This window comes from Nelumbo nucifera, chromosome 1, assembly GCF_055504915.1.
Source record: "Nelumbo nucifera cultivar China Antique chromosome 1, China Antique-T2T, whole genome shotgun sequence".
Classification (NCBI taxonomy): Eukaryota; Viridiplantae; Streptophyta; class Magnoliopsida; order Proteales; family Nelumbonaceae; genus Nelumbo; species Nelumbo nucifera.
The window spans coordinates 29,810,007-29,836,941 of record NC_142649.1 but is presented as its reverse complement, the minus strand read 5'-3'; the positions used below and the strand labels follow the sequence as shown (position 1 = coordinate 29,836,941).

The following is a 26,935-nucleotide window of genomic DNA, read 5'->3' as shown; positions in this document are numbered from 1 at the left end:
TGCAACCGGGTGTCAAGCTAAGGCTGGTGTGGGGCCACGAGATCGAGAAGGTTTCGATTCGAGATGGCTTTGGGTTTGAAATTCATAAGCCATGTTCGTTGTTCAGCTACCAAGTCAGCGAACAAGTTGAGAAACATGACGTTGTCTACTCCATCATAGATGCAGTGACTAGTGCTGATGCCAATCACAACAGTGTTGATATTCGTGGTCTGAGATTTGGGAGAGAAAGTAGACGTATATGATTTTTAGTTGGGGGTATTTTAGTCCAGAAGAAAACAAAAATTCTCCCGCTCACTTTTTGGTTATTTTTTCGAAAACCTATTTCTTTTAGCTAAATGACCACACTTCATTTTTTATGTAAAAAGCCCTTTTAAATTTTACGTTCCATTTCGGTCATTAATAAAAACATTTGTTATTTATCACACTTATTATTATTTAACATGTCAAACATATGATGTTAAAAATGTTTTTCTTTAATTTTTATATATTTTTTTGCATCTTATCTATTTATTGAATTTTATTTTTTAATTTGGCAATATGGATTGGCCCATTTAACCCAAAATGGTTTAATTTTTTACCATTACGTAGATGAAAACACTATTTTTTCTAAGTAGATTTTATTGGAATTATTAATTTATTATGTATGGATTTAGTTAATAGAATTTAATGATGAAAATAAACGAAAGTGCCTTAAAATATGATTCAATAAAGGTTGATGCAAGTTAATTCCTTAAATGTATGATTTAATGAGAGGGGATTGAATGCATTGAATATCTTTTTTTTTTTTTGAAAAGCCTCTAGGCTGAATTATCTCATTGCATCTTTAAATAGTACAAGTAGTAGAAAATTAGGTGGGGTAAACCAAGTCTTTGGCCTAGACAAAGAACAAGCCTTTTTTGCAATTGAATGAGCCACACAATTACTCGTATGATAAACAATTGGGATAGAAGAAAGAGAGAAACTTCACAAAAGACTCCACTCGGCTATCAAGTGGTGAATGCACCAAGGAACCACTAAGGAGGGGTTCAATAGTTGAGAGACTATCTTTTGCGCATCTCCTTCTAAAATGATGGAAGAGATTTGTAATTCAATGGCGAGCCCGATGCCTTCAAGGAAAGCTAGAGCTTCAATCTGTTCTGAGGTGCTACGTTCAAAATTCATGGCTCTAGCCATGTTAAAATTACCTATTTTTAACTTATTTAATATCAATAACTGATTTAGACCTCATTTTTTATCAATAAACTTAAATAAGGAAGGGTAAATTTTGTCTTAAAAAAATTTCAGAAATATTCTTGAGGCTATTCGTGCTTTTAAAGTAGTATAGATTTTCTTTAAAATATGTGCATAATAATGTAATATGTAAATGAATAGTCATTAATTGGCATAAGTAAAGAGGTGGATTAGTAATAAATAAATAATTTATGAAAATAAGAAGTCTTAGAGTTCAAATTTTCTTAACAATATTTTAAAATTTCACTTATGTATGGACCCGGGTGGTTTCATGAAGCCAAGATCTATTCACCGGTTTCTCTGTTAAATCGATCGATCAACCGGTTTTCAGTGGGTTTTGAGCAAGTCCAGTTATTCGGGTGTGACCAAACTGGTCAAAGCCCTAGGTTATGGTTCAACCAGTTTGACCAGCCGGTCCAGTCTAGTTTTCTAAACCATGATTATAATTTTTAATAAAAAATTTATTGCTATAAACAATTACATCCATTATAAATAAACTTATAATTATATTAATTAATAATTTTTAAAGTTAACTAATAAATTTATTAACAAAATTATAATTGTTAATAAACAAATTTATAACTTTCAAAATTAAAATTTAAAATTCAATTTAATTAAAATTTAATATTCATTTAAAAATGATTATGTCAATAATAAATTAAACTTGATTAACAAAATATTAAAATTATAACAATATAATTGCTAAAATTACAATAATATTACAATTGTTTAGTTATAATAATTACTTAACTAAGATTGTTATAAGTCTCCTTTCTCATTATTTCTCAATAAAGTTTGTGAATCACAAGGGTACCAACTAGTATCTATTGAAAATTAAGTTGATAAAATGCAATTACAGAATCCTGATTATGTTTTTATTGAAAATATGGAAAGTTAAAAGCCAAAAGCATCTCATTTTTCTTCACCAATAGAATCATCATCATCATCATCATCATCATCATCATCATCATCATCATCTTCTTCTTCTTCTTCTTCTTCTTCTTCTTCATCAGAAAAGACACCTGCAATGGTTAAATCTTGCTATATCAATATCTAAGTATTAAGATTAACTAGCTTTAGGCTATAAGAAGTGTTTAAGGCTATGTTTGATTTGAAGGAAAAGGTAGGGAAAAGTAGAAAATCTATACAAGGTTTGTAAAGATTTCTCTAACTTTCCATTTCCCTATTCTTCCCTTCAAACCAAACACAGCACAAGGGCTTTGAAAGTCTCATGCAATTGAAATGCCTTCTATATCCTAATAAATAGCTAGATTTAATTGTATGACCTTAATTGAGGATTCGATTTACAACATAAGACTGATAATAAGGTCAAAATATACAATTTTTCTCATATCGAGAAACCATCCCCATTTTGACTTATGGCAAAAAAGAGAGCTATTCTCTCCCAGTTTAAAACCCAACATTGAGTTAGTAGGTTTAACAATATAAAGCTTAAGAGAATAAGGAAAAACTATATGTAGCAAGAAAGTCTTGAACATGTTTTAATATTCTCAATTGCTTAATTATAGCCACCAAAAGTCTATTTTCAATTGTACTAGTTTTTTGACTGTTAAAAAAATGATTCAATGTATGAAGTGGTCGAATTTTCTAAATAGCTTTTATGGCAAAAGCTACAGAAAGTGCTTATTAGGGCTCAGTTTGAAAGGAGTACAAATGCAAATATGTAAAACGTAAATACATACAAAATAATACAAAATATAAGGTTTTGCACTCTATATATTTGCATTTGTACTCCTTCCAAACTCAGCCTAAACTGTATTATGTCTTGTTTCAATGTTAATAAAATGTTTTGATGGCAGCCTTTTCTACAATGAGTAAAGCTTGGGACTAAAATAAAATAAATTGCATTGTCATAACTAATAGAATTCTCTAGTAGAAAATCTTTGAAGTAGGAGTTACAAAATAGAAAGAGTGTAACTACGTTCTTTCTATTGGCGTTCAGAAAAATAGATACCAATGAATTGTAATTAATATAAATGACTTTCATTAGCAAATTAATTTTTGGAGTAATTTGCTAAAACCTCTGCTGAAGATTCTAAGCGATGCCATGAAGTTTGGCAATTGCAATCATCTCCTCCGATTTTTTTGACACAGTTGCAAGTAGATTCTTTTTGCTAAAATCCTCTAACAAAGTGATAGGAAAATGTCCAAAATACTCATATAGTTACTATTGCGACTGTTTTCTAGAGAAAACAACATTGTAAACAAAAAGATAAAAAGACTAAGTTGCAGCTTTACCTTTGAGAGGTTGATATGAAGAGAAAATCTGAAAAATAAAACAATTTTGAAAAAAGAGATTGAAGGGTTTGGGATAACAATTGATATGTTTGGAAAATTTGGAAAATAAAGTTTCGACCCAAAATTCCCCCTTTACCCTTCCATCAAACCAAGCTCTATTCCAGATCTTCTCGTTGATCCAAATTCCTACAATCTTGACCCTCATGAACCAATCAGACATTTCCACCACACCCTGGATACCCTAAAATACCCACATGTAAAATTTCAGTCTAAAATATTTTTGTTTGCTTCTTCATCACACCAAGATTCTATTTCAAAGCCCTAGGTTGGTTAAACCACTACCCCTCCATATCAGCTTGATTTGTGCCCAGTTGAGCCAACTCAACCTCATTAATCAACTTAGAATGTCCTAAAACCCCGCCTTGCCAAATTTTAGCCTAAAGTACCCCAATTTACCCACTCATTTAAAAAGATTTCAGTATAACCAATCTCATTGGCCCACACACACAAAACCCCTCTCTATGGTTGGACCTATCTCAACCCTCTAATCTTTGACCTAAAAATCCCCACCATTCAGCCCCCTTAGACCTGGTTTGACCCACATCTCTCAAAATTACCCCTAAATACCCAAAATTATAAGTCTGCCACCCCCTTCCTATAAATTTAAACATTCGTTCCCGAATCCCTAATCAATTCAAACTAGTCGAATTCGGGGGGACACTGTTCACTTTCTTGAACCTCTAGACATAGCAGTAAACAGGGTGATGGTTTCTCTCCCTCAGAACTCTTCTCTCCAAGGCTTTCATTTTTCTTTGTTTCTCCTCTCTCTGTCTCTTTCTCTCTCTCATCCCTTCACCCCTCCATTTTCCTCTCTTCCCCATGGCTGCCATTGCAACTCTCTTCTCCGTGATGTAGTCAACTACCCAAAATTAATATAATTGACTACTGTGACAATCGGGACATAAAATGTCCTAGATACATGATATAGTCAACTATTTGTGACAAATGAGGCATTAAAATACTCAAACTATATGGAGTAGTTGACTACACAAAACTATATAGTCGTCTGACTTTGATAGGCTATGTCAAACCATATATCGATTGATTGACTAGTAGGAGTTAATTGAGTAGAGTAGAAAAAAGATTCATTTTGTTTGTTTAATAAAAGACTTCTAAGATATTGTAGTCAATTACTTTGATGAAATTTGACTATTTGAAGTCTTTTATTAAACAAACAAGTCCGTAGATTGATTCAAAGCAAGAAAGAAGAAAGAAAGTGAAACAACATGTATTATCATTGTATATAGTTTTTAGTTGTTTTTGTGATAATAAGTTAGCAAGAGTCTTTATTTCTTAAAGAGATATTTGAGCTTCCATAGTTTTAGAAGTGAAAATAAAAACTGAGAATCCCTAGAGCTTGCACGGTTTCACCTATCTATTGTGAGTCTCTTCTTTGAGCTAAGCATCTAGAGTCCAAACTCTCATAACTAAATAGTTTGAGTTGTATATTTTTATATCTACCTACTAAGAGACTTTGTATCATACTTTCTTGTGCTATACTTATAATATCTTTGTGATAGGTGTTTTGGTTATTTAAATACCATTGTAGGTTTTATTGGGACCTTGAAGGCTAATCATTATTTGGTAGAGACCTTAAAGATCTACAAATTTAGGTTGGGTAGATACCCGCAAATTTTGTCAAAGTAGTACAAACACCCACAAATCCTACTGTTGTAAGGTATTGTAGGCACCCACATGTCTTATAGGTTATAAGGCTTTGCTAGTGCCTAAAAATTCATCTTGTTGTATTAGTAGAAATCTTCAAAGGGTATCTAAGGTACAAGACATAGGAAGGGGTTTTTATCAAATCTCTATAAAAATCCTATCTGCCTCTTTCTATGGTTTTCTTGTTTTGTCTTTTCTTTACTTTCAAGTTACTTTGCTATTCATATTTACTAAATTTTAGCCAACTACTTAAAATTGAATATCTGTTCATCTTGCAGTCATTGCACTTTACTTTGTTTATTTTCTTTTAAACTACAAGATATATATTTCTAGGTATAGTTACTAAGCTACTAACTTTACTAACCCTATTGACTACACTAATATTTACATTCAGTAGTTTTAGAGTTTCATTGGTTACTAACTTCTACTAATTTCTAGCTACTAACATTTAAGTACTTAAGATGGCTTGGCCCGGGGACACTTAATGTAGTGTTGGGCCCAGGTCCATATGATGGACCGGGGGCTCATTGGTTTTGGTGAATCGGCTAGGCCTTGTATTAAAGGTGGGCCGAACCCATGTGGCTGGTGTGTAGATCAATGCTGGGTTCCATGCCATACAAAGAAGCCCAACTGGGCAACAGATTGGAAAGTAATTAGACACCGAACACTTAATGAGCCAAAGCCCATTTGAGATGGGCTGATATGATCACCCATCCATGGGGCGAATCCGAGATTAATGTTAGTAAAAGGATGGGCCTTTGCCTTATCCACTCTTGGAGACCAAATTCAAATTAGATTTGAATATGGTAACCTCCGATAAGATGGGAGTAGCTAACTTTATCTGCAGATAGGATTAAGATGATCCCTATCCAAATACTGATTTGGATTGGGATAACTCTCATTGGGAGGTTCTTAATAAGAAGAAAGGAGGAGAAACCCTAAGAGAGAGAAATCATTTTGCTTTTACATTTTTACAGATGTTTAATTCACAAATTACATCCTAAGTATGTTTTGGATTATTTGTAATATTAACAGATGACATAGTTAGCCTTCTCAATAACAAATGCTTACTAGTGCTCGACTTGGGTTTATAGATGACATAGTTAAGTGCTCAATCACAAGAGGTTACATCATAGAAGCCCTTCTACTCTCCTTTTCTTGCACTAGGAAGAGGTGATAGCAAGAGGCAATGCCTACACTAACAATATGTTGCCTATTGAAGTCAAACTTAGGATTCAAGCTAGTTAGGAAATCAAAGACTTTATTATCCTCAATATACTTCTGGTACTACTCACCATCTTTAAGATCCTTCCATTCCAAGGCCTTTAAGTGATCCATTTCTTCCCAAAGTGACTATAGAGAAGAAAAATACATGGCCACTGTTTTATCTCCCTGATTCATACCGCAAGTCTCTCTTTAAAGTTGATACACTTAGCTATATTATTAACTTAGGACTAGGGGGCAATAACTCTATCCCAAATATCTTTGATAGTGGAAAGGAACATATAGTTACGAGACGTACGATGTTGCATTGAGCAAACCAATCATGACATTAGCAATGAGTTGTGCCACTCCCACTTTGCAAATTTTAGGTTTTTTAGGTTTTGCCTTCACCTCTTTACCTATAATGAATCCCAACTTACATCTTCTTGAGATAGTAAGCTTCGTTGATTGGGACCACTCTAAAAAATTGGTCCCATCAAGTCTTATAGTGGTTATCAAACCATTAGAAGTGTCTATGTTTCCTATAAGCACATTAGAACCCATATAAACATCCTTTGATGATTCCATACTTTGTCAAAAGGGTTTCTCAACAATCAAGAAGAATCATAACACCCAATTGGCACAAAACATACCCAAGAGGACATTTCAAAACTCGATTGAGAAATAAACAAGGGGTTGAAACCTGCAAAACTTTGTGGGAATGTTATGGTTTAGTAAAACTCCAAAGAATAAAATCTTCCAAAAGAATGTTATGGTTTAGTAAAATACAAAACCACTTCCTGTCATTCCCAAAATATAAGAAGACTCAATTAGACTAGATTTTATAGGAAAAAATCCACCAAACATGCAAAACGAGCTTACACATGAAATCTACATTTTTTGCAAATATTTCCTTAAAAAATCCACAAAAAATCATAGAAGTTTCAAACAACCACAAGATTCATGAAAAAATCTTCTAAAATCAAGATGAACTAGACTAGATAAGATTTAAGAGTTTTCGTTATCACCTATACCGACTTCTGACATCATCCGAAGGTGGTATGATTTCAATTGGTCACCCTTTGAGTGTAGGTTATCACCTAGATTGACTACTGACATCATCTGGTGGGAAAGAGCATTGTGAAAAGCAAGTGGTCCTGATGTTGCTCGAGCTAGATCATCCAGGTGGACCTCTCTATTGTGGAAGTGCTAAAATTTAATGTAGATGCAGCTTTCATGGCCCACTGTGACAAAGTGGGCATTGGTTATATAATCACATACCATGCAAGCCAGCTCTCTATTGGAGGTTTGGGGTAGCTTGGGTAAACTCGATGGAGGGTGCTGAAGCTCTTGCCTTAAGACCAGTTCTCGATTGGGCCTAACAGTTGGGCATTAGTAGGATCAAGGTGGAGTTGCATTGTTGTACAGTTGTTAGTGTTTTAGTTAGCAGAAACAAGGAAGTTTCAAAAGCCATTCCCTTGTCATCGAGGGCTTTGTTGAGATTTCCTTGCTTGTAAGGAGTTATTTGGAGTTTGTGTCTAGTTAGGTTTGGTGACCCCCTCCCCCAGGTGGCTCTTTTGTTGCATTGAACACCATGGGGTTGTCTCTACTGTAAGGTGAAGTTTTGTTAATGAATCCCGGCTTCATCCTTTATCATTTTGGATGTTCATTAAGTGGGTAAGATCCCATTTTTTAGAAGGTTATAAGACTTTTGTTTGAACAACAATGTCTTTTATTATTTTATTTGTCTCAAAATGATGGCTGACCGTATTATTATCAATGTTAGAGAACAAAAATTTATTCAAGGACCTCACCTAACACCTTAAACTCTTAGGTTGAAGGGTTCCTTGAGATGGTATATGAGCCTATCGAGCAAGTGGTTTAGTGTTTGATCCTCATTGTCCCCTTTGTCATAATTAATTAAATTTTAATACAAGGTATGAATGGACCTGTTCTTATCCACACTTTGGCGCAGTATAGAAACAAAACACATGAGAAAAACTTTAAAGAAAAGAGCAAAAGTCAAACTACCAGGAAGAAGAATTCTTTACTGAATAATTAAGAGAAAATTTAATATAAAAAATTGTCTTACCCTTCCCCTAGTTACTCTTTATATAGGCATACACCCTTATGGCTCCTACAAGAAAGCTTCATAACCTATGAAAACACTCCATAATAGAATCCTACTAAAACTCTTCAAAACAAAAGTTCTAATTGAACAAAACTTCAAAAATCATGATCTAATACTAATTTGGTAATTATGAACTACAATAGAAGTACTAGCTTGGTAAATTCGAACTGAGATAGAAATTCCGTGCTGGCGCTATCTTGGTAAATTCGAAATAAGATGGAAATTCTGTGCTACCGCTATCTTGATAAATTCGAACTAAGATGGAAATTTTGTGTTGACACTAACTAGGTAAATTCGAACCAGAATAGAAGTTCTACATTGGCGCTAACTTGGTAGTTGATTACTCGATTGGATTAGTGACATCGTCCAAGTTTCTTATGTTTCTTGGAGTGGTCCCAACTTGCATAGAACTTATTGGCCTTCTCCTATACCACATGATCCTCACTGGGTTGGGGAGAATCATTCCTCAAATTCAAATCATCATGTGACTGATTACCAACATATGGTATCAAGTGTTTGACATTGAAAACATCATGGGTATGTATACGACCGGGTAGATTTAGTGTGTAAGCATTCTCATTGATGACTTCTACTATCTCGTATGGTCCAACCTTCCATGGTGCCAAATTTCCATATTGCCCAATCGGTAGGCATTGCTCTATTAAAATGGCCCAAACATAGTCTCCCGCATCAAATACTACTTTCATCCTATATGTATTAAGATAGTTATTCCAAAATCAATTTTGTAAGTATTTACTCAATTGGTCTAAATCCCATATTGCATCATTCTCTTCGGGTTGGACAGAATCCGAACTCGGATTCATGTTACCAATTGAGAGGCTACCAACATATACTATTGCACTTCCACTGTGCTCCTTTGTTTCTAATCCTTTGATAGATAATTAGTGATGTAAGCCTCCAATACAATTTGAGATTTCTTCATTGTATACCTTAAATTTCGAAGTATATTTCTTGAACTTCATAGAACCTAAATCTTCTTCTATTGACCATTTTGAACATTGAAAGAGTACTTGCCAATAAGGATCTTTGTAGACATGCATGTAGACAATGTGATCATAATCCCCGAGATGATAAGTATTAATCCTTTGATAGATAATTAGTGATGTAAGCCTCCAATACAAATTATGATTTCTTCATTGTATATCTTAAATTTTGAAGTATATTCTTGAACTTCATAGAACCTGAATCTTCTTTTATTAACCCTTTTGAACATTGCAAGAGTGTTTGCCAATAAGGATTTTCATAGACATGCATGTAGACAATGTGATCATAATCCCCAAGATGATAAGTATTATCTCCATTATATTGAAATACATAATGAATGATGGCATATTCTTCCTTAGTAATTGGTTTTTCATCATAGATTGGAGGTTTGTTCCAATCAACAAGTTTCTTTTCAAGAGACATTGTTGAAGAGAATGACCACACCTCCTCTAGAACCCCCACACCATTTATCTCTAGCCCTTTATTAATTAAAGCATATGCAACACCCATCTCCTTTAGGGCGCTAGTGAATTCAGTCATGGAAAAAAGGCTAAAACCCTCGTCAAGTTTTGGTTTAGGTATAGTCTCTTGTGATGGACATAAGGTCAGCCTTTTCCCTTTAAACTCAAAAGAGTAGTTGTTCTTTCGTCCATCATGGACTACGTAGAGGTTAAATTTTCATGGGCGCCTAAGTAGAAAATGGCAAACATCTATGCATACAACATCACACCATACACGATCACTATAATTATTGCCAATAGAAAAGCTCACTAGACACTGTCGTGTGACTGAAGCCTCATTCTTTCTTTTTAGCCATGCAAACTTGTAGGGGTGAGGGTGTTGTTGAATTTTTAGGTTTAGCTTACGAACGGCTACTTCCACTATAACATTCTCACAACTCCCGCTATCAATTGCAAACCTTGCAACCTTTCCACCCATAATACACATGGTGTGGAAAATATTATTTCTTAGCCAATCCGATGATTCACCCCTAGGAGTTAGGAATGGTCACTGCATTATCAAGGCCTCTCTCACATCCCCATACACCATTTCTTCCTCTAAGGTTTCTTCATCATAACATTCAAACACAGGTGGGGTTGAATAGTCAAATACTTCCAATTGGGTTCACCCTCATCTTCTACAAACATCGCCCCCTTTTTTTATCACTCTTTGCACATTTAATAGATTTATGGCCTGGTTCACCACACTTAAAACACTCTAGTCCAGGTTAACCCACCTGGTTTTGATTAAGCCAACATCCTTGGTTTTAGTAAATCCTATAGGATGTGGATGAATAGTTGAATTTAGAGGCGAGTTGGGATTACTATGTAGAGGTGGTCTAGCCACATCAATTTGGGTTTGGCCAAATTGGTTAGGTAGGCTGCTTCGCTTTTCTATGGTTAGAACATGTTGATGTGCCATAGAAACAATATAGCAGTCAAATAGGTCTAATATATCCTGGATATTTGGTCCCAACCCACCTATATACCTAGCCACCAATTGGTGTTCCATTTCAGCTAACCCATTCCAGGCCACTAACAGATGAAACTTTTTTATATACTCATCTACTCTATCAATTCATTGCTTTAGAATTTGTAATTCTTGATAAAGTAATATAATTATGGGGTAAAAATTCTGACCTCATCTTTGCCTTGAGTTTCTCCTATGTCTTAATCTTTTTATCGCCTCTTCTTTGTCACATAACTTTCAATTGATGCAACCATGCTACTACTCGTCATCTAAACCACGTGGTTATTAAGGGCACGATCTTATTTTTTGAAACTTCATTGAATTCAATGATTTCTTCTACCACGAAGATCCAATCCATGAATTCTTCTAGAGTCATGCCTCCCTGAAATTTTAGGATCTCAACCTTGAGATCTGCTTCCCACCATCTCTGGTCACCACCCGCAACTACAGTCAATCTAATTGTTGCACTGGTGATGAAAGAGGACGTGTGGAGATACTTACACCGGAGTCGTTGTCCCCTCACAGTGATTTCAACTCCTGAGCAAGTGCCTCGAATTGTCTTCTCAACTCCGCTATCTCTCCTTGCGTTTTGTTGTTAGGTTCCTGCTCTATGATTTGAGCTACCTGTTTCTTCTTAGGAGCCATAATTCAAATAATAATCAAACATGAGCTTTGATACTAAATGACACAGTATGGAAACAAAATCACGTGAGAAAAGTTTTAAAAGAAAAAACAGAAGTCGAACTACCGGGAAGAAGAATTCTTTACTGAATAATTAAGAGAAAATTCAATATCAAAAACTGCCTTACCATTCCCCTAGTTATTCTTTATATAGGCATACACCCTTATGGTTCCTACAAGAAAGCTTCCTAATCTATGAAAACACTCCATAATAGAATCCTACTAAAACTCTTCAAAAAGAAAGTCCTAATTAAACAAAAATTCGAAAATCATGATTAAATACTAATTTGGTAATTATGCACTAGAATAGAAGTACTAGCTTGGTAAATTTGGACTAAGATAGAAATTCCATGCTAGTTCTATCTTGGTAAATTCAAACTAAGGTAGATATTCCATGTTGGCGCTATTTTGGTAAATTTGAACTAAGATGGAAATTTCGTGGTAGCGCTAACTTGAGAAATTCAAACCAGAATAGAAGTTCTACATTGGCGCTAACTTGGTAATTGATTACTCGATTGGATTAGTGACATCATCTAAGATTCTTTATGTGTCTTGGAGTGGTCCCAACATGCATAGAACTTATTGACCTTCTCCTATACTACTTGATCCTCCCCGAGTTGGGGAGAATCCGTCCTCATATTCAAATCATCATGTGACTGATTGCCAACATATGATACCAAGTGTTTGACATTGAAAACATCATGGTTATGTATATGGCTGGGTAGCTTTAGTTTGTAAGCATTCTCATTGATGACTTCAATTATCTCGTATGGTCCAACCTTCCTTGGTGCCAGCTTTCCATGTTGCCCAATCGATAGGCGTTGCTCTATTGAAATGGCCCAAATAAGTAGGTAACTACCATTCATTCATATTGCAAATAATGTAGAGAAACAAGGCATGAGTATATTGGACTTTGGAGTGATGACTTAGAAGTGGAAATAAAGATTCCCTAAGATCAAGATTGTTAAGTCGGTTGCTGCACATTTATGGAGAATAGTATTAAGTCGGTTCCAAAACCGACTCAAAACTCTTGGTTTTTAAAAGTCTCACGTGGCAACTTAATAACCGAATTTTCTAAACCGCCTTTTTGTAAAACATTTAGCCCAAATATAAATAATGATCACCCCCCTATGGTTGAAAATGAGATACAAGTATTACTTAGAGAAACTAAAAAAAACTTGCTACTTTCTATCATATTTCTACTCTTCTACACCCACTTTTTCCCTTCCGTTTGCGAACTAATCTGTTTATCTCAAGTTAAATATACAATCACTGGTATCAGAGCCAGGTTTGATCAACACTGGGCGTAGTCCTTCCTACCCATTATGAATACCGATTCCAGCCGCTCTTCTCTTTCTCTTCCAATTTTCCATGGAGAAAATTATGATTTTTGGTCCATCAAAATGAAGACCTATTTTCGATCACAAAATCTATGGAAAATTGTTGAAGAAGGATTCAGTATCCCTGAAGATACTTCTGCTCTCTCAGCAAACCAAAAGAAGGTCTTAGAAGAGAGTCAACAAAATGATTCTCAAGCGTTATTTTGCTTGCAGCAAGCAATAGCAGACGATATATTTCCACGAATTATGGGCGCATCAACTGCAAAAGAAGCATGGGATACATTGCAGGAGGAGTTCCAAGGAACTATCAAGGTACGCACTGTTAAATTGCAGAAGCTTAGAAGAGATTTTGAAAATCTTAAGGTGAAGGATAGTGAGACCGCAAAAGATTACTATTCTAGAATAAAAGAAATAGTAAATCAAATGAGAGCCTATGGGGAAATAATTTCTGACAAGAAAATAGTCAAAAAATTACTAATTTCTTGTACAGAAAAATATGATGCAATAGTTTTTGTTATAGAAGAAACAAAGGATTTAGAAACTTTATCACCAACTGAATTAATGGGCTCTCTTGAAGCATATGAAAATAGGCGAGACATGTAGAATGAAAATTCGACTAAAAATGCCTTTCAGTCTAAAGTTAATTTGCAGTGTCATAAATCAAAAGCTGATGGGAGAAAGCCACAAGAAAATCTGAAAAACAAGAGCTATCAAGGAAAACAAAAAGGAAATAACGACAAGTATCCTCCATGTGGTATTTGTAAAAGAAAAAACCACTTAGAGAAAGATTGTTGGTTTAAAGAAAAACCTCAGTGCCAAAATTGTAAAAATTTTGGGCACGTTGAAAAAAACTTGTCATTTGAAGAAATCCCATCAAGCTAACTTTTCAGAAGAGAAAAATGATGAGAATAACCTCTTCTACATCTGCCAGGCTGCATTAGAAGAAAAGAAGGATACTTGGTATCTAGACAGTGGCTGTAGTAACCACATGACAAAAAATGAAAGCATCTTTTATAGACTTGATAAAGTCAAGACAAAAGTCAAAATTGGTAATGGTGACTTCATGGAAGCAACGGGAAAAAGCACAATTTCCATTGACACCGGAAAAGGAAAGAAATACATCAATGATGCACTCTTGGTCCCCAACATTGATCAAAACCTACTCAGTGTAGGTCAAGTGATGGAGAAAGGATATTCTTTGCATTTTGAAGGAGATTCTTGTACAATCTATGACAAGCAAGACAAATCCCTTAAAATTGCAAAAATAAAAATGAAAGAAAATAGGTACTTTCCTATACAATGGAGATATGCAAGCAATGTAGCAATGCAAGCACAAGAGGATGAGTTGTGGCTATGGCATTGAAGGTTTGGACATTTTAATTTTCATGGGTTAAAGATCCTTCAGCAGAAGAATATGATGCGAGATCTACCAACAATCAAGGAACTCAACTATGTCTGCGAAGGGTGTATGCTTGGGAAACAACATCGACAACCTTTTCCATCCGGGAAAGCTAGGAGAGCCAAAGAGCCACTAGAGTTAATCCATACAGACATTTGCGGTCCAATGCATACTTCATCAAATAATCAAAACAGGTACTTTATTCTCTTCATCGATGACTATACTAGAATGACATGGGTTTACTTTTTGCGAGATAAATCGCAAGTTCTTGATATTTTTAAGAAATTCAAAACTCATGTCGAGAAGCAAAGTGGTCATAACATCAAGATGATAAGAAGTGACGGAGGCAAATAATACACTTCTAATGAATTCAACAAGTTTTGTGAATCCCGAAATTGGGCAGAGGTAGTAAGTACTACAGTCTACTTGCTCAACAGATGTCCAACCAAAGTTGTGCAAGATAAGACACCGATCGAAGCTTGGAGTGGACAAAATCCAACAGCAAAGCATCTCAGAGTTTTTGGCTACATATGCTACACTCACATTCCATAAGAGAAAAGAGGCAAGCTAGACGAGAAGACTGAAAAAGGAATCTTCTTAGGTTACAACACTCAATCTAAAGGCTATCGAATTTATAGCTTAAGAACAAAGAAGTTCATAATTAGCCGAGACATAAGATTCGACGAAAACACTACTTACAATTGGGAGACAAAAGAAGTTGAAAGAAAGAGTATCAACATGCCCCTATTACCAAGACAAGAAGTTGAAGAAGGCCATGATCAAACTGGATCACCAACTCAACCAACAACACAATTAGAACTAGTACAAGCCACAAAATCTCCTCCAGACTCGCCACCAAGACGGACTAAATCCTTAACAGAGATATACGAGACATGCAACTTGATGCTTATGGAGCTAGAAAGCTTTGAAGAAGCTTTTAAGAAAGAAGTATGGAGAATAGCTATGGATGAAGAGATGAAGATAATCGAGAAAAACGAGACATGGGAGCTTGTAGATCGTCCACAAGACGAAGACATTATAGGAGTTAAGTGGGTTTACAAGACAAAGCTTAACTCAGATGGCTCAATCCAAAAGCATAAAGCAAGGTTAGTTGCCAAAGGATACTCACAACAATATGGTGTTGACTACAATGAGACATTTGCTCTAGTTGCACGCCTCGACACAATCAGGGCATTAATTGCACTAGCTGCACAGAAGAAATGGAAGATTTTCCAACTAGATGTGAAGTTAGCATTTCTCAATGGCTATCTTAAGGAAGAAATCTATGTGGAGCAACCTCAAGGGTTCGTGGTGCAAGGACAAGAAGATAAAGTTCTCAGATTAAAGAAGGCATTATATGGCCTAAAGCAAGTTCCGCGAGCCTGGTACAATAGAATTGACAGCTATTTCACTGAGCAAGGTTTCAGGAGGAGCAAAAGTGAGCCAACACTCTACATCAAGACTCAAGGTACAAATGACACACTTATTGTCTCTTTATATGTTGATGACCTCATTTACATAGGAAATAATGAGAAGATCAAGAAATTTAAAGAAAACATGATGAAGACTTTCGAGATAACCGATTTAGGTTTAATGCACTACTTTCTTGGGATCGAAATAACTCAAGAAGAAGATGAGATCTTCATCTCACAAAAGAAGTATACAGAGACTCTTTTGAAGAAATTTAAAATGGAAGGCTGCAAGACAGTATCAACTCCATTAGACAACAATAAAGCAATCAAGAAAGAAGACAGCTCACCAAAAGCAGATAAATCACAATTTCGAAGTTTAATTGGAAGCTTACTCTATCTAATAGCTACAAGACCAGACATCATGTATGCAGTTAGTCTGCTATCAAGATTCATGCAGAGTCCAAGTCAAGTTCACTATGGAGAAGCTAAGAGAGTACTTAAATACTTGCAAGGAACAAAGAACTATGGAATATAGTACAAAGCCATGCATGACTCAAAACTAATTGGCTACACAGATATTGACTGGGCAAGATCAGTAGATGACATGAAAAGCACATCAAGATATACTTTCACAATTAGATCAGGGATATTTTCTTGGGCATCAAAGAAAAAGCAACAGTTGCAAAATCATCAGCTAAAACAGAGTATATTGCAGTAGCAATGACAACAAGTCAAGCTATATGGCTGAAAAGAATACTTGAAGACATGGGAGAACCACAAGTAGAAGATATAGAGATCTATTGCGATAACAGATCAGCTATAGCAATGGCAAAGAATCCCGTATTTCACAGCAGAACCAAGCATATAGGCATCAAGTATCACTTCATCAGAGAAGTTGGAGCAAACAAAGAAATAGAACTCAAATTCTGCAAGACTGAAGAACAGTTAGCAGGCATATTCACAAAGGCACTACCAAAAGGCAAGTTCAAGCTATTACGAGATATGATTGGAGTTATTGAAATGTGCACCAAGGAGGAGTGTTAAGTCGATTGCTGCACATTTATTGAGAATAGTATTAAGTTGGTTCCAAAACCGACTCAAAACTGTTGGTTTTTAAAAGTCTCACGTGGCAACTTAATAACCAAATTTTCTAAACCGCCTTTTGTAAAACATTTAGCCCAAATATAAATAATGGTCACCCCCCCATGGTTGAAAATGAGGTACAAGTATTACTTAGAGAAACTAAAAAGAACTTACTACTTTCTATCATATTTCTACTCTTCTACACCCACTTTTTCCCTTCCATTTGCAAACTAATCTGTTTATCTCAAGTTAAATATACCATCAAAGACAAACATTTAATTGTGCTTTGATCAAACGACATGTCTGATTGTGTGGTCTAAAAAGAAAAAATGCAATGGAATTGATGGAAGTACGTACACCGAGTGAAGATGCATCAATTTATAATTATAGCTCAAGGTCAAGGATCTTGGGATTTAAGTTAGACATGCCACCCCAATACAAACATGAATATTACACATTTGTTACAAGGAGTTAAGGCTGCGTTTGGGAACGATGCAAATGGAGTGCAAATCCTGGTTCAGGGTAAGTTTGCACTCTAGTTCACTTTATAAATTGACAAATGATGGACCAATGTTTATTTACATTGACAATAATATGTAAAAGTATATCAATAAAAAAGAAGTAAATTTGCATTCAAGTGAGCTTTTGATAAAAAAATATATGTTTTATTAGGATTCATATTTGCATCCATTATAGATAAAAATCTGTTTGATAAGAAGATAAATTTGTTAGTGCAAAACTAACTAAATTTTACAATTTATATGAACCGTTTTACACTCTACACATTTGTATTAACAGTTATTTGCATTACTTCCAAACGCAGCCTACGGTATCAAGATATGAGTGCATATGCTGGGAACCTTGCGCTGATGGATGTAGCTTATATATCAAAAGAGGCAAGTGCATGCAAGTAATTCTGGTAATTAAGTTATTATCCTAGTTTCTGTGTTATTTAGACTCAGTTGGGAAAGAGTGCTCAGTGCAATCTTGTATTTGGCATTTTTAAACCTTATATTTGCACGTCTAGCTATTTGTATCTGAATCTACACTCTTCCCAATCGAGCCAAAGAACTATGTATGGATACCGCGGATTGTTTTTGGGAGTCAGAGTAAAAAGAAGAAAGTTTTACGGTCATACCTGTCGATTGTTCTCGTTTTCCGGTTCCAAAAATACGCTCATCATTAATTCGAATAATTGGGATGCCTGCTATCTTGTCCCAATCCTTCCCTCTTCCCTCCTGACACTGTATTTCAAGTTCCGGACAATTTCTGATACTCAGCGATAGAAGGTTTGGTAGCCCTTTCTCTGGTAACGAAGAGATTTTATGACAGTGAGTCAGTTCCAAGTGTCGGAGACTTTTGAGGCATGAAAGCACCGGAAGAGAAGTAAGTTTAGGGCAACATTTGACTTTAAGATAGCGGAGGCAAGGCATGTCACCAGCTGCTATTCCCGTCCATTCCTTCAACATCTCCATGAAACTAATCTCTAGCGTCTCTAAGCTTGGAAATGTCTGTGCGCTGCCAGCAGTGCCATCGCCGCATAACTCTCGCTGATCTATTCGCTCCATTGCATTGATTTGCTCTATGAACAAATACTTGAGAGATGGAAGTAGTCCCAGAGGCGGGAGCTCGATACAATTTTCGCAACGATATAGGATGATTGTTGTAAGATTGGAGAATGATGAGCTCCACAACCAACTTGGAAATTTGGCACCACCGTAATTTGTTATATTCAATACCCTGAGATTTTTGTGAGGTTTGAGGCATGCAAGGACCTCCTCGGCATTATGGGCACGACCATTCCATTGTAATTTTAAAATGCTCAGTTGCTTTTCTTCTAATCTTGCTTGCTTAGCCTCAGATCCATCCAATACATTTTGGAGGTTTTCAATCGCCAGTGATCCCTCTAGTTCATTAAGGTCCTCCAACTCTCCAATTCCAAATCCTTTCCCCCTTTCCAGAAAAAATCTGTCCAAAGTTCGAAGATTGGTTAACTTACCAATACTCGGGCTAATAATGTATGAAAATTTACATCCTTGTAATTCGAGATGTTGAAGACTGATCAGCTTAGATGTGTCATTGGGTAAGCCAATAAGGTTCCGACAATTTCTGAGTTTCAATGCTCGTAGATTCCGTAGTGTGCACATCGACTCCGGTAGCTTTTGGATGCAGGAATTGGAGAGGTCAAGGTAGCGTAGTTCATCCAATAAATCAATAGAATCAGACAACATAGGGGTATTAACGGATCTCAGGTCCAGCGCACGTAAGAATCTCAGTTTGTGAAACAGATCATCAAGACCTTGCTGGATTATCCCGTCGTCGAACACTCGTAATTGAAGCGTGCGTAGCATCTTGGCTTTGTAAAGGAGTTTGGGGTTCGGCTTGGGCTTGGGCAACGGTCCAAAGGACGAGCATAGTCTTTTTCGTTCATCCGACACGACGGAGCAATGAAAGGTCCCTGCGGGCACATCAAATCTGGATCGTTGTTCATAATCTACTCTGGCGTATTCATCTCCACAATGTTCTACTCGGACTAGATCACAGACGTCTTTGTTTGTGAAATAACGTGTGAGAGAGGAAGAAGACCATTTATGTGCGGAGTATATAGGTTCCTCCTCAAATAGAGAGCATGACAACAAGTGTTGAAAATAATTGTCAGCTATACCCTCCAATCTTAATCCATCTTGAGGGAGAACCATATCAACGGCCATCCATAACTGTATTAGTGTATTCTTGTCAAATTTCTCATCTGTCGGAAATAAGAAACAAGCATGCAGAAAGCACCTCCTTAGATGTTCGGGTAGGAGGTAGAAGGCAGCGATGACATCTGACGCTGAGTTAGCTGCCAATTAACAAGGATGAAAACCAAAATAATTATTTTTCCGAATTAAGTCAGAATCAATATCAATCACATAATAAAAATCTATAAGAAAATGGACAAAACATTGCTATTTTAAATTCACTTTGTTTATTTGTCTTGGATTTCAAGGATACGGCATCAGTTGGACGGAAAAGTGATGCGAAGAGAGTGGATCAGTTGAAGTACCGCATACACGTGTGATAGGCCAGACTGGGTTAGGCTGCACACATGACACATGCAAGCAGCGTCATGATGCACACACGGCTCTTGCTCCTTTAATTATAACTTAATTAAATTTAATATTATGTTTTATTTTAGGGAAAAGCACTCTACAGCTCACTACTGAATTACAGCCCTATACTCTACTATTAACCCCTATAAACTGCACCATCCCCGTGAATTTAGCATCAATTCACGGTCAGGATGTTGCATTGGATGATGTCACACTTACCTGGCTTGATGTGTGTGTGATATAAAATCACCCTTTTATTTTTCATGTACTTGAGTACTTTTTTCTTTATCTTGGAAGGGATAGTTTTGGAATATGATTTTTACAACTTAATTTATGGAATATGAGAAGTTTGTTAACAAGCACTAAGGAGATGTTATCCTTGGTGGGTTCTTTATTTTAAAGAAACAAAAAAAAGGAACACGAGTTTTTGTACTTGCATGACACACTTGGGTGTAGGTTTTTCCTCTACAAGGTTTTCTTTCTTCTTTTCCTACAAAGGGTGGATTCTACAATTCTAACTTTTTTCATGATGTTATTCAGGTTTGTGGTGACATTGTGAAAGTAAAACGGTTCTTTGTTTGAGTTGTAATGACTTGTATTTGTGAGTCATTTCATAATATTTGTAGAGAGGTGTTGTACACAATCTCTTTTACCTTTTTTTTTCTGTTGATAGTGAATCATTGGCTTGCTGGTTTTGTTTGTTGTTGTAGCCTTCATTGGGTGAACCACATAAATCTCTTGCCTTTTGTGTGATTGCTTACCTTTTATATTTTATATCTTACTTTCTTCTTAATTTTGATTTACTACCTCGATTGCCTATTAGTTGTTGGTATTGGATTATTTTAAGTGTTATTGATGCTAATAGCTTGTTTAGGCCCTTGGGCAAAGCCTATAACAAGTGGTACCAAAATTCCAATTTCAGGTTGAACAGTTTGATAGGTCATAGAATTTCGAATTATAGAAAATTAAAATCCATGACATTCTTGTTTAACAAAGGGTTGTATAAAGCTTTTCTTGGAAAGGATATAAGAAGCCAGAAAGTGTGTCAAATGATGATTTGGATGAGATGGACATGAAAGTGGCCTCTACAATTTATTTGTGTTTGGTAGATGATGTTATCTGCAATGTCAAAGGAGAATATTGGACAAAGATAAGACTCACGAGAGTCCTGGATAGGAAGTCTTTTTTGTTTTGCTTTTCTTTTTGGATTAGGAAGACCTTGTTTTTAGAAAGTTTTGGGGAGCAAGGAATTCCATCGTTTATATATAAATATCATAGGTATCAATGGAAAGGACAACCTTTTGGCTTCCGAAATTTTTCATGGTATCAGAGCCATAACAAACAGGAGCGAGAGGTCTGTGTTCTATGATCTGGAGATCAGTAGCGGTAGCGACGTTGCTCGGCGCCGGCAACGTGGGGACTGTGTTCTAAGTTGATACCAGTCTGTGTTCTACGATCTGGAGATCAGTAGCGGTAATGAAGTTGCTGAGAGCAACACCGCATTCGCTTGGCGCCGGCAGAGTCCAGACTTTGCACTCCAGTTTCCAGTTCGACACTTCGTCTTCCTCATCATCTGTTCCAGTCGACTCCAGAGCAAGAGCCAAAAGCAGATCCATCACTCCAGAGAGGCAGAGATCGACCCAAGCAGAGTTCTTCGTCTGTCGCAGTCAGGCAGGCACTCTGCACTCAGGCAGAGACGTAGAGTTCTTTGGTTCTTCTTCTTCTTCAGTCTTCACTGCCATCTGACTTCTGACTGTCGCAGTTCAGGCAAGAACTCTGCACTCAAGCAGAGTTCTTCGGTTCTTCTTCTTCTTCAGTCTTCTTCCAATAGCGGCGATACCGGATAGTTATTCCCTTTCCTTTTCCGAAGGATCAGAATAGTGCGCAACAACAGCAGTAGTCAAATGGGAGTACGTGAGTTTGAACCAACGCCTTCTTCAGCATAAGCCGAGAAAGGTTGTCTACGTCGCTTATCATCAGCGTCTTCTTTAATACCTTGGGATCTTCGTGCAACTTCAGTTCTGTCGATATACCGAAGTGATCATCGTTTAATCCTCTGGGGCGATCATGGTAGCGATTCATCCTTTCAACTGCGGCAGGGTCAATCCGGAATAACTCATCACTTTGATCTCCTCTCTCAGTACGGTTGTGGCGAGGATTCATTCTTTCATCAGCTGCGGTAGCATGGATGATGGGGAATATGATTTCTTGTAGGTTTCTGTTGTTGCTCTCCTCGCCGGCAAAAAGACTGGAGAAGGTGACTTCTTGTGTTTCTGCAGAAACTTGGTGAGAGTAAAATAATCCAACTGAAAGGGAAAGAGAAAGTCATTCCTTGGGTACAGTCGAAGAACCAACCAACTTTTTTTAGCACCATTGTCCAAACCCCTGCAGCGCTAACTTCACCTTAGAATTATATTAGAGACAGTACTAATCGGTCGCTCAACTCAAGTAGTGTTGCTGATCGGTCACCATGGCTGCCAAAAACGACAGGAACGGTGAGAGCTCGAGTAAGTCTGTTGGTCCCTCTGGCGGATGTGGCTGAGGTACGACAAAGGCTCATACTGCTCGGTCATCAACGGGGCGTGAGGTGGCTACTAATGCAGTTGTGACTGACGAAGAAAAGACCGGACTGAACGGACTTAATGACGAGCAATGGCAGACTTTTGTAAGCATGCTTAATGCTTACAAAACCAGGACTAATGAAAAACTCTTTGGAAAGAATTACTCCACTAAATGGGTTGTTGACTCTAGGGCGTCACATCACATGACAGGGAATTTAAATGTGCTCGTCGACACCTATGATGTTGCACCTTGTCCTGTTAGCTTACCCAATGGTGCGCACACCGAGGCCGTGAAAGAAGGCACTGTTAAACTTGGAAATAATTTTAAATTGCTGCACGTATTATATGTCCCAAAACTCAATTGTAATTTATTGTCAGTACGTCGGTTACTTCGTGACACAGATTGTATTATGGCGTTTACTAATAAGTTGTGTGTGATACAGGACCGCATCTCGAGGACTCTGATCGGTGCGGGTGAACAACTTGATGGGGTCTATGTCTTCAAGGGTGTGGCGTCGGCTCGTGCTTACAAGACAGAAGGAATTGGATCATGCGATTTGTGGCATCGGAGATTGGGACACCCTTCTTATCAAACGGTTAGTTTGCTTCTTAATATCAGTAATAGTAAGAACAAAACCTGTGATGTTTGTTTGAAGGCAAAGCAAACTAAAGATGTTTTTATCCAAAGCGACAATAAAGCAACTGATTGTTTTGCATTGATTCATTGTGACTTATGGGGTGCTTATAGAGTACCTGCATCTTGCGGTGCTGTATATTTTTTGACAATTGTTGATGATTATTCTCAAGCATTTTGGATTTATTTGCTGGCTAAAAAAAAGTGAAGTTGGTCGAACACTCAAAAATTTCTGTGCAATGATTGAACGACAATTTAACAAGAAGGTTAAGGTGGTGAGAAGTGATAATGGAACAGAGTTTAAATCCTTGAAATCATATTTTGACAAGCAAGGGATTTTATTTTAGACTTCCTGTGCTAGAACACCACAACAAAATGGTTGTGTGGAGAGAAAGCATCGTCATATCTTGAATGTGGCAAGAACACTCAGGTTTCAAGCACATCTTCTGATCAATTTCTAGAGTGAGTGTGTTTTGATCGTAGGGTACTTGATTAATCGGACACCTTCAACCCTTCTTGGTGGTAAAACACCTTACGAGATGCTGTTTGGACAAAGTCCTTCTTATAAACATCTTAGAGTTTTTGGTTGCTTGTGTTTTTCAAATACTCGGGACCGTGACAAATTTGCCGCTAGGAGTAGGAAATGTGTCTTTGTTGGGTATCCTTTTGGGAAAAAGGGATGAAAATTATATGATCTTGAGTCTGGTGATTACTTCGTCTCACGAGACGTGGTGTTTAGTGAGGCCAAGTTTCCCTTTGCCACTCCGGAACATCAACCCTCAGTAACCAGTCCTCCCAAAGCCAAAGAAAATGTTGGTTGCCTTGGGCCACTCCTCCTGACATGGTATCTGAGTCACCTCATATAGAAGTCAAGGGGAGCAACACGATCAATGAAGAAGGACATCAAAACGTGAGTAATGATGAGGAGGCAGGTCCTCTTGATGAGACAAGGAGCCATACAGATTGTAGAAGTAATGAAACTTCAGCTGCTCCTCAGCCCACCACGGAGTTATTAAGCCGCGGACATCGAGAAAAGCGGCCCCCCAGCTATTTACAAGACTTTGTCACACACATTGCTCATCATTTAGACCCCTCTGCCGTCCTCAGGTACTCCTTATCCCATAATTCATTACGTGACGTATGATAATTTTTCTGTGAAACAAAGACATTTCTTGGCAGATGTTACTGTAGGCTAAGAACCTACTCGTTTCTCTGAGGCAATTACTGATGCTTGGTGGTGCGAGGCTATGCGCCAAGAGATACAGGCTTTGGAAGACAATGGGACATGGACCTTGAAAGACCTCCCACCTGGAAAAAAGGCAATCGGGTGTAAATGGGTCTACAAAATCAAGTACAACTCTGATGGATCCATTGAAAGATTTAAAGCACAGTTGGTAGTCCTATGCAACACTCAAATTGAAGGTCTTGATTACAACGAGACCTTTGCCCCTGTGGCTAAAATAGTCACAGTTCAAACCTTCTTAGTAGTTGCTACGACCCAACATTGGGAATTGCATCAGAAACTCACAATGAGCTCCAAGCCGGCACCATTGCGCCTTCCTATGTACGTACCAGTGAACAAGTTGCCGACATTTTCACAAAGGCTCTCAGACAAAAACTATTTGATTTTTTCCTTCCCAAGCTAGGCATTCGCAATCCTCATGCACCACCTTGAGGGGGAGTATTGGACAAAGATAAGACTCGCGAGAGTCCCGGATAGGAAGTAGAGTCCCAGATAGACTCGTGTGAGTCCCGGATAAGAAGTCTTTTTTGTTTTGCTTTTCTTTTTTGATTAGGAAGACCTTGTTTTTAAAAAGTTTTGGAGAGCAAGGAACTCCATTGTTTGTATATAAATATTATAAGGTATCAATGGAAAGGGCACCCTTTTGGCTTCTGGAATTTTTCAGAGAAAAAATAGCCATGAGATTGTGGACAAAATTAGAAAGCTTATATCAAACCAAGTCATTCCTAAATCATGTACTTTTGAAGATGTTGTATAGTTTGAGAATGAAGGGATGAAGGTTTCTAAACACTTGAACATCTTCCATTATATCATTGGTGTGAGGATGGAAGAGGAAGATAAGGTGGCACCTTTATTTTGTATTTTTCCAAATAATTACAACAACTTGGTTAGAGCCTTGAGTTGCACCAAAGTTCACACTCTTTGCTTGAATGATAAATGCAGTACTTTGCTAGCAAACAAGCTTCAAAAAACGGCATCTTTAAAGAGTTTGGAGGATGGTGAAAATGAACCATTATGGCTAAAGGCCAACAACTTGAGCAGGATAACTCTTCAAACAAGAATTTAAGAAGTAAATCCAAGTACCTTTCAAAATGCAAGGGCCGAGACAAAGGATGAAGCCAACCAGGTTGGTCCAAGAGTCAAAATTCGGGATAATTGAAGATGAGGTACTTATAGTTCATAGTAATATCATTTTCCATAAAAATAATTGAATTCTTCATAGTGGTGCTACTCATCACATGTGTTAACACATTCTTCGTTTTGCTCTTATCAACCTTGTTAAGTGGTTTCGTTTTGAAGGGAAATTGTAAATATTCAATTGAGGATGTTTGATGGAAATAGTAGAAATCTTAAAACTGTGAGGCATGTACTAGGCTTGAAGAAAAGTTTGATTTCTTTATCAAAATTCCATTCAAGTGACTACAAATTCATCAGGTAAGGTGGAGTTCTTGACATTTCTAGTGGTGTTTTGGTTGTGATGGAAGGCATTTAGGTTGGAAATTTGTATAAGTTTCGTAGGAATGAGGTGGAGAAAGGATTGTACTAGGAATGAGCAAAGTATTTTGAATTTGTACGAATCATGTAACTCCAAAAAGTGACATTCAATTTGAACATGATGTGGATAGGAATGGTGGTGAAATTGAAGAAGACACTGAAAATCATCAGTAAGCACCATTGCTTTTACAAGACCATCCAAGAAGAGAGAGGAATTTACCAACTCTTCTCAAAGATTGTGTAGATCCTGCTACCATAGAAGCTTTGTAATAGAGGATAGTCAGCCTACTTGTTTTGATGAAACTATAGATGATAGTAATTTTTCAAATTGGAAGCAAGAATGAGTAAAAAAATTAATGCTTTTCACAAGAACCAAACTTAAGAGCAAGGTTATTTTGGAACACAAAAGAGCATAAGGAAAACTTTGCTGGAATTACGGTAAAATTGTTGCAATCTTGTAGGGGTGGTTGGAAGTAGATTTATCCATGGGCCAAGTTTAGGCCAAGCTATTTATTGTTGTCATCTTGGATCATCATGCCTAGATCTTTAATTGGTGACTAACCCTTATATAAAGCCCAAAGCTTGAGCCCAAGTCCAAAGTTCGAAAAGGACATAAAAAATTCTACTTATAATCTAATCTAATAAGCTAATAATATATTAATTTAATAATAATTTAATAAACTAATATTATATATATTATATATTATTAACATACATTTTTATTATATATTATACTATCAGGCTGGGATTATTTGATAAAGTCAAAGTCCAATGCAAAACATAATTAGGCATGGTGCTTAGAACCCAAACCTAGGCCATGGCCCTAAAATTTTGTCCAAACATGATAAAAATAAGCTAAGTTGGGCCAGCCTGCTGGGTTACCTAGCCCATGAACATGTCTAAATAAAAGCTTAAAAGAAAAAAAAAATAGTTGAGGAAAAGAGTGTCAGTGGTGCTTACTCTAGAAGGTAAA

General features: G+C 36.8%; 1 protein-coding gene across 9 annotated transcripts in view; it reads right to left on the bottom strand.

Annotated features, from left to right (window-relative positions):
* Positions 1 to 1,986: 1,986 nt before the first annotated feature.
* The window catches only part of LOC148803072 (uncharacterized), a 33,925-nt gene continuing 8,976 nt past the window's right edge, over positions 1,987 to 26,935 (bottom strand). For 2 of the 9 annotated variants that reach the window (XM_088896341.1, XM_088896340.1), the window contains exons 3-4: positions 18,077 to 19,780; positions 16,507 to 16,781 (exon numbers count right to left, since the gene is read on the bottom strand). In XM_088896341.1, coding sequence (XP_088752467.1) covers positions 16,669 to 16,781; positions 18,077 to 19,780 — 1,817 coding nt within the window. In that variant the 3' untranslated portion in view covers positions 16,507 to 16,668. Of the gene's footprint in view, positions 2,253 to 11,193; positions 11,657 to 16,506; positions 16,782 to 18,076; positions 19,781 to 26,935 lie in introns of those variants that run through there. The other 7 variants (XR_016081219.1, XR_016081222.1, XR_016081218.1 and 4 more) reach the window with 7 other exon arrangements.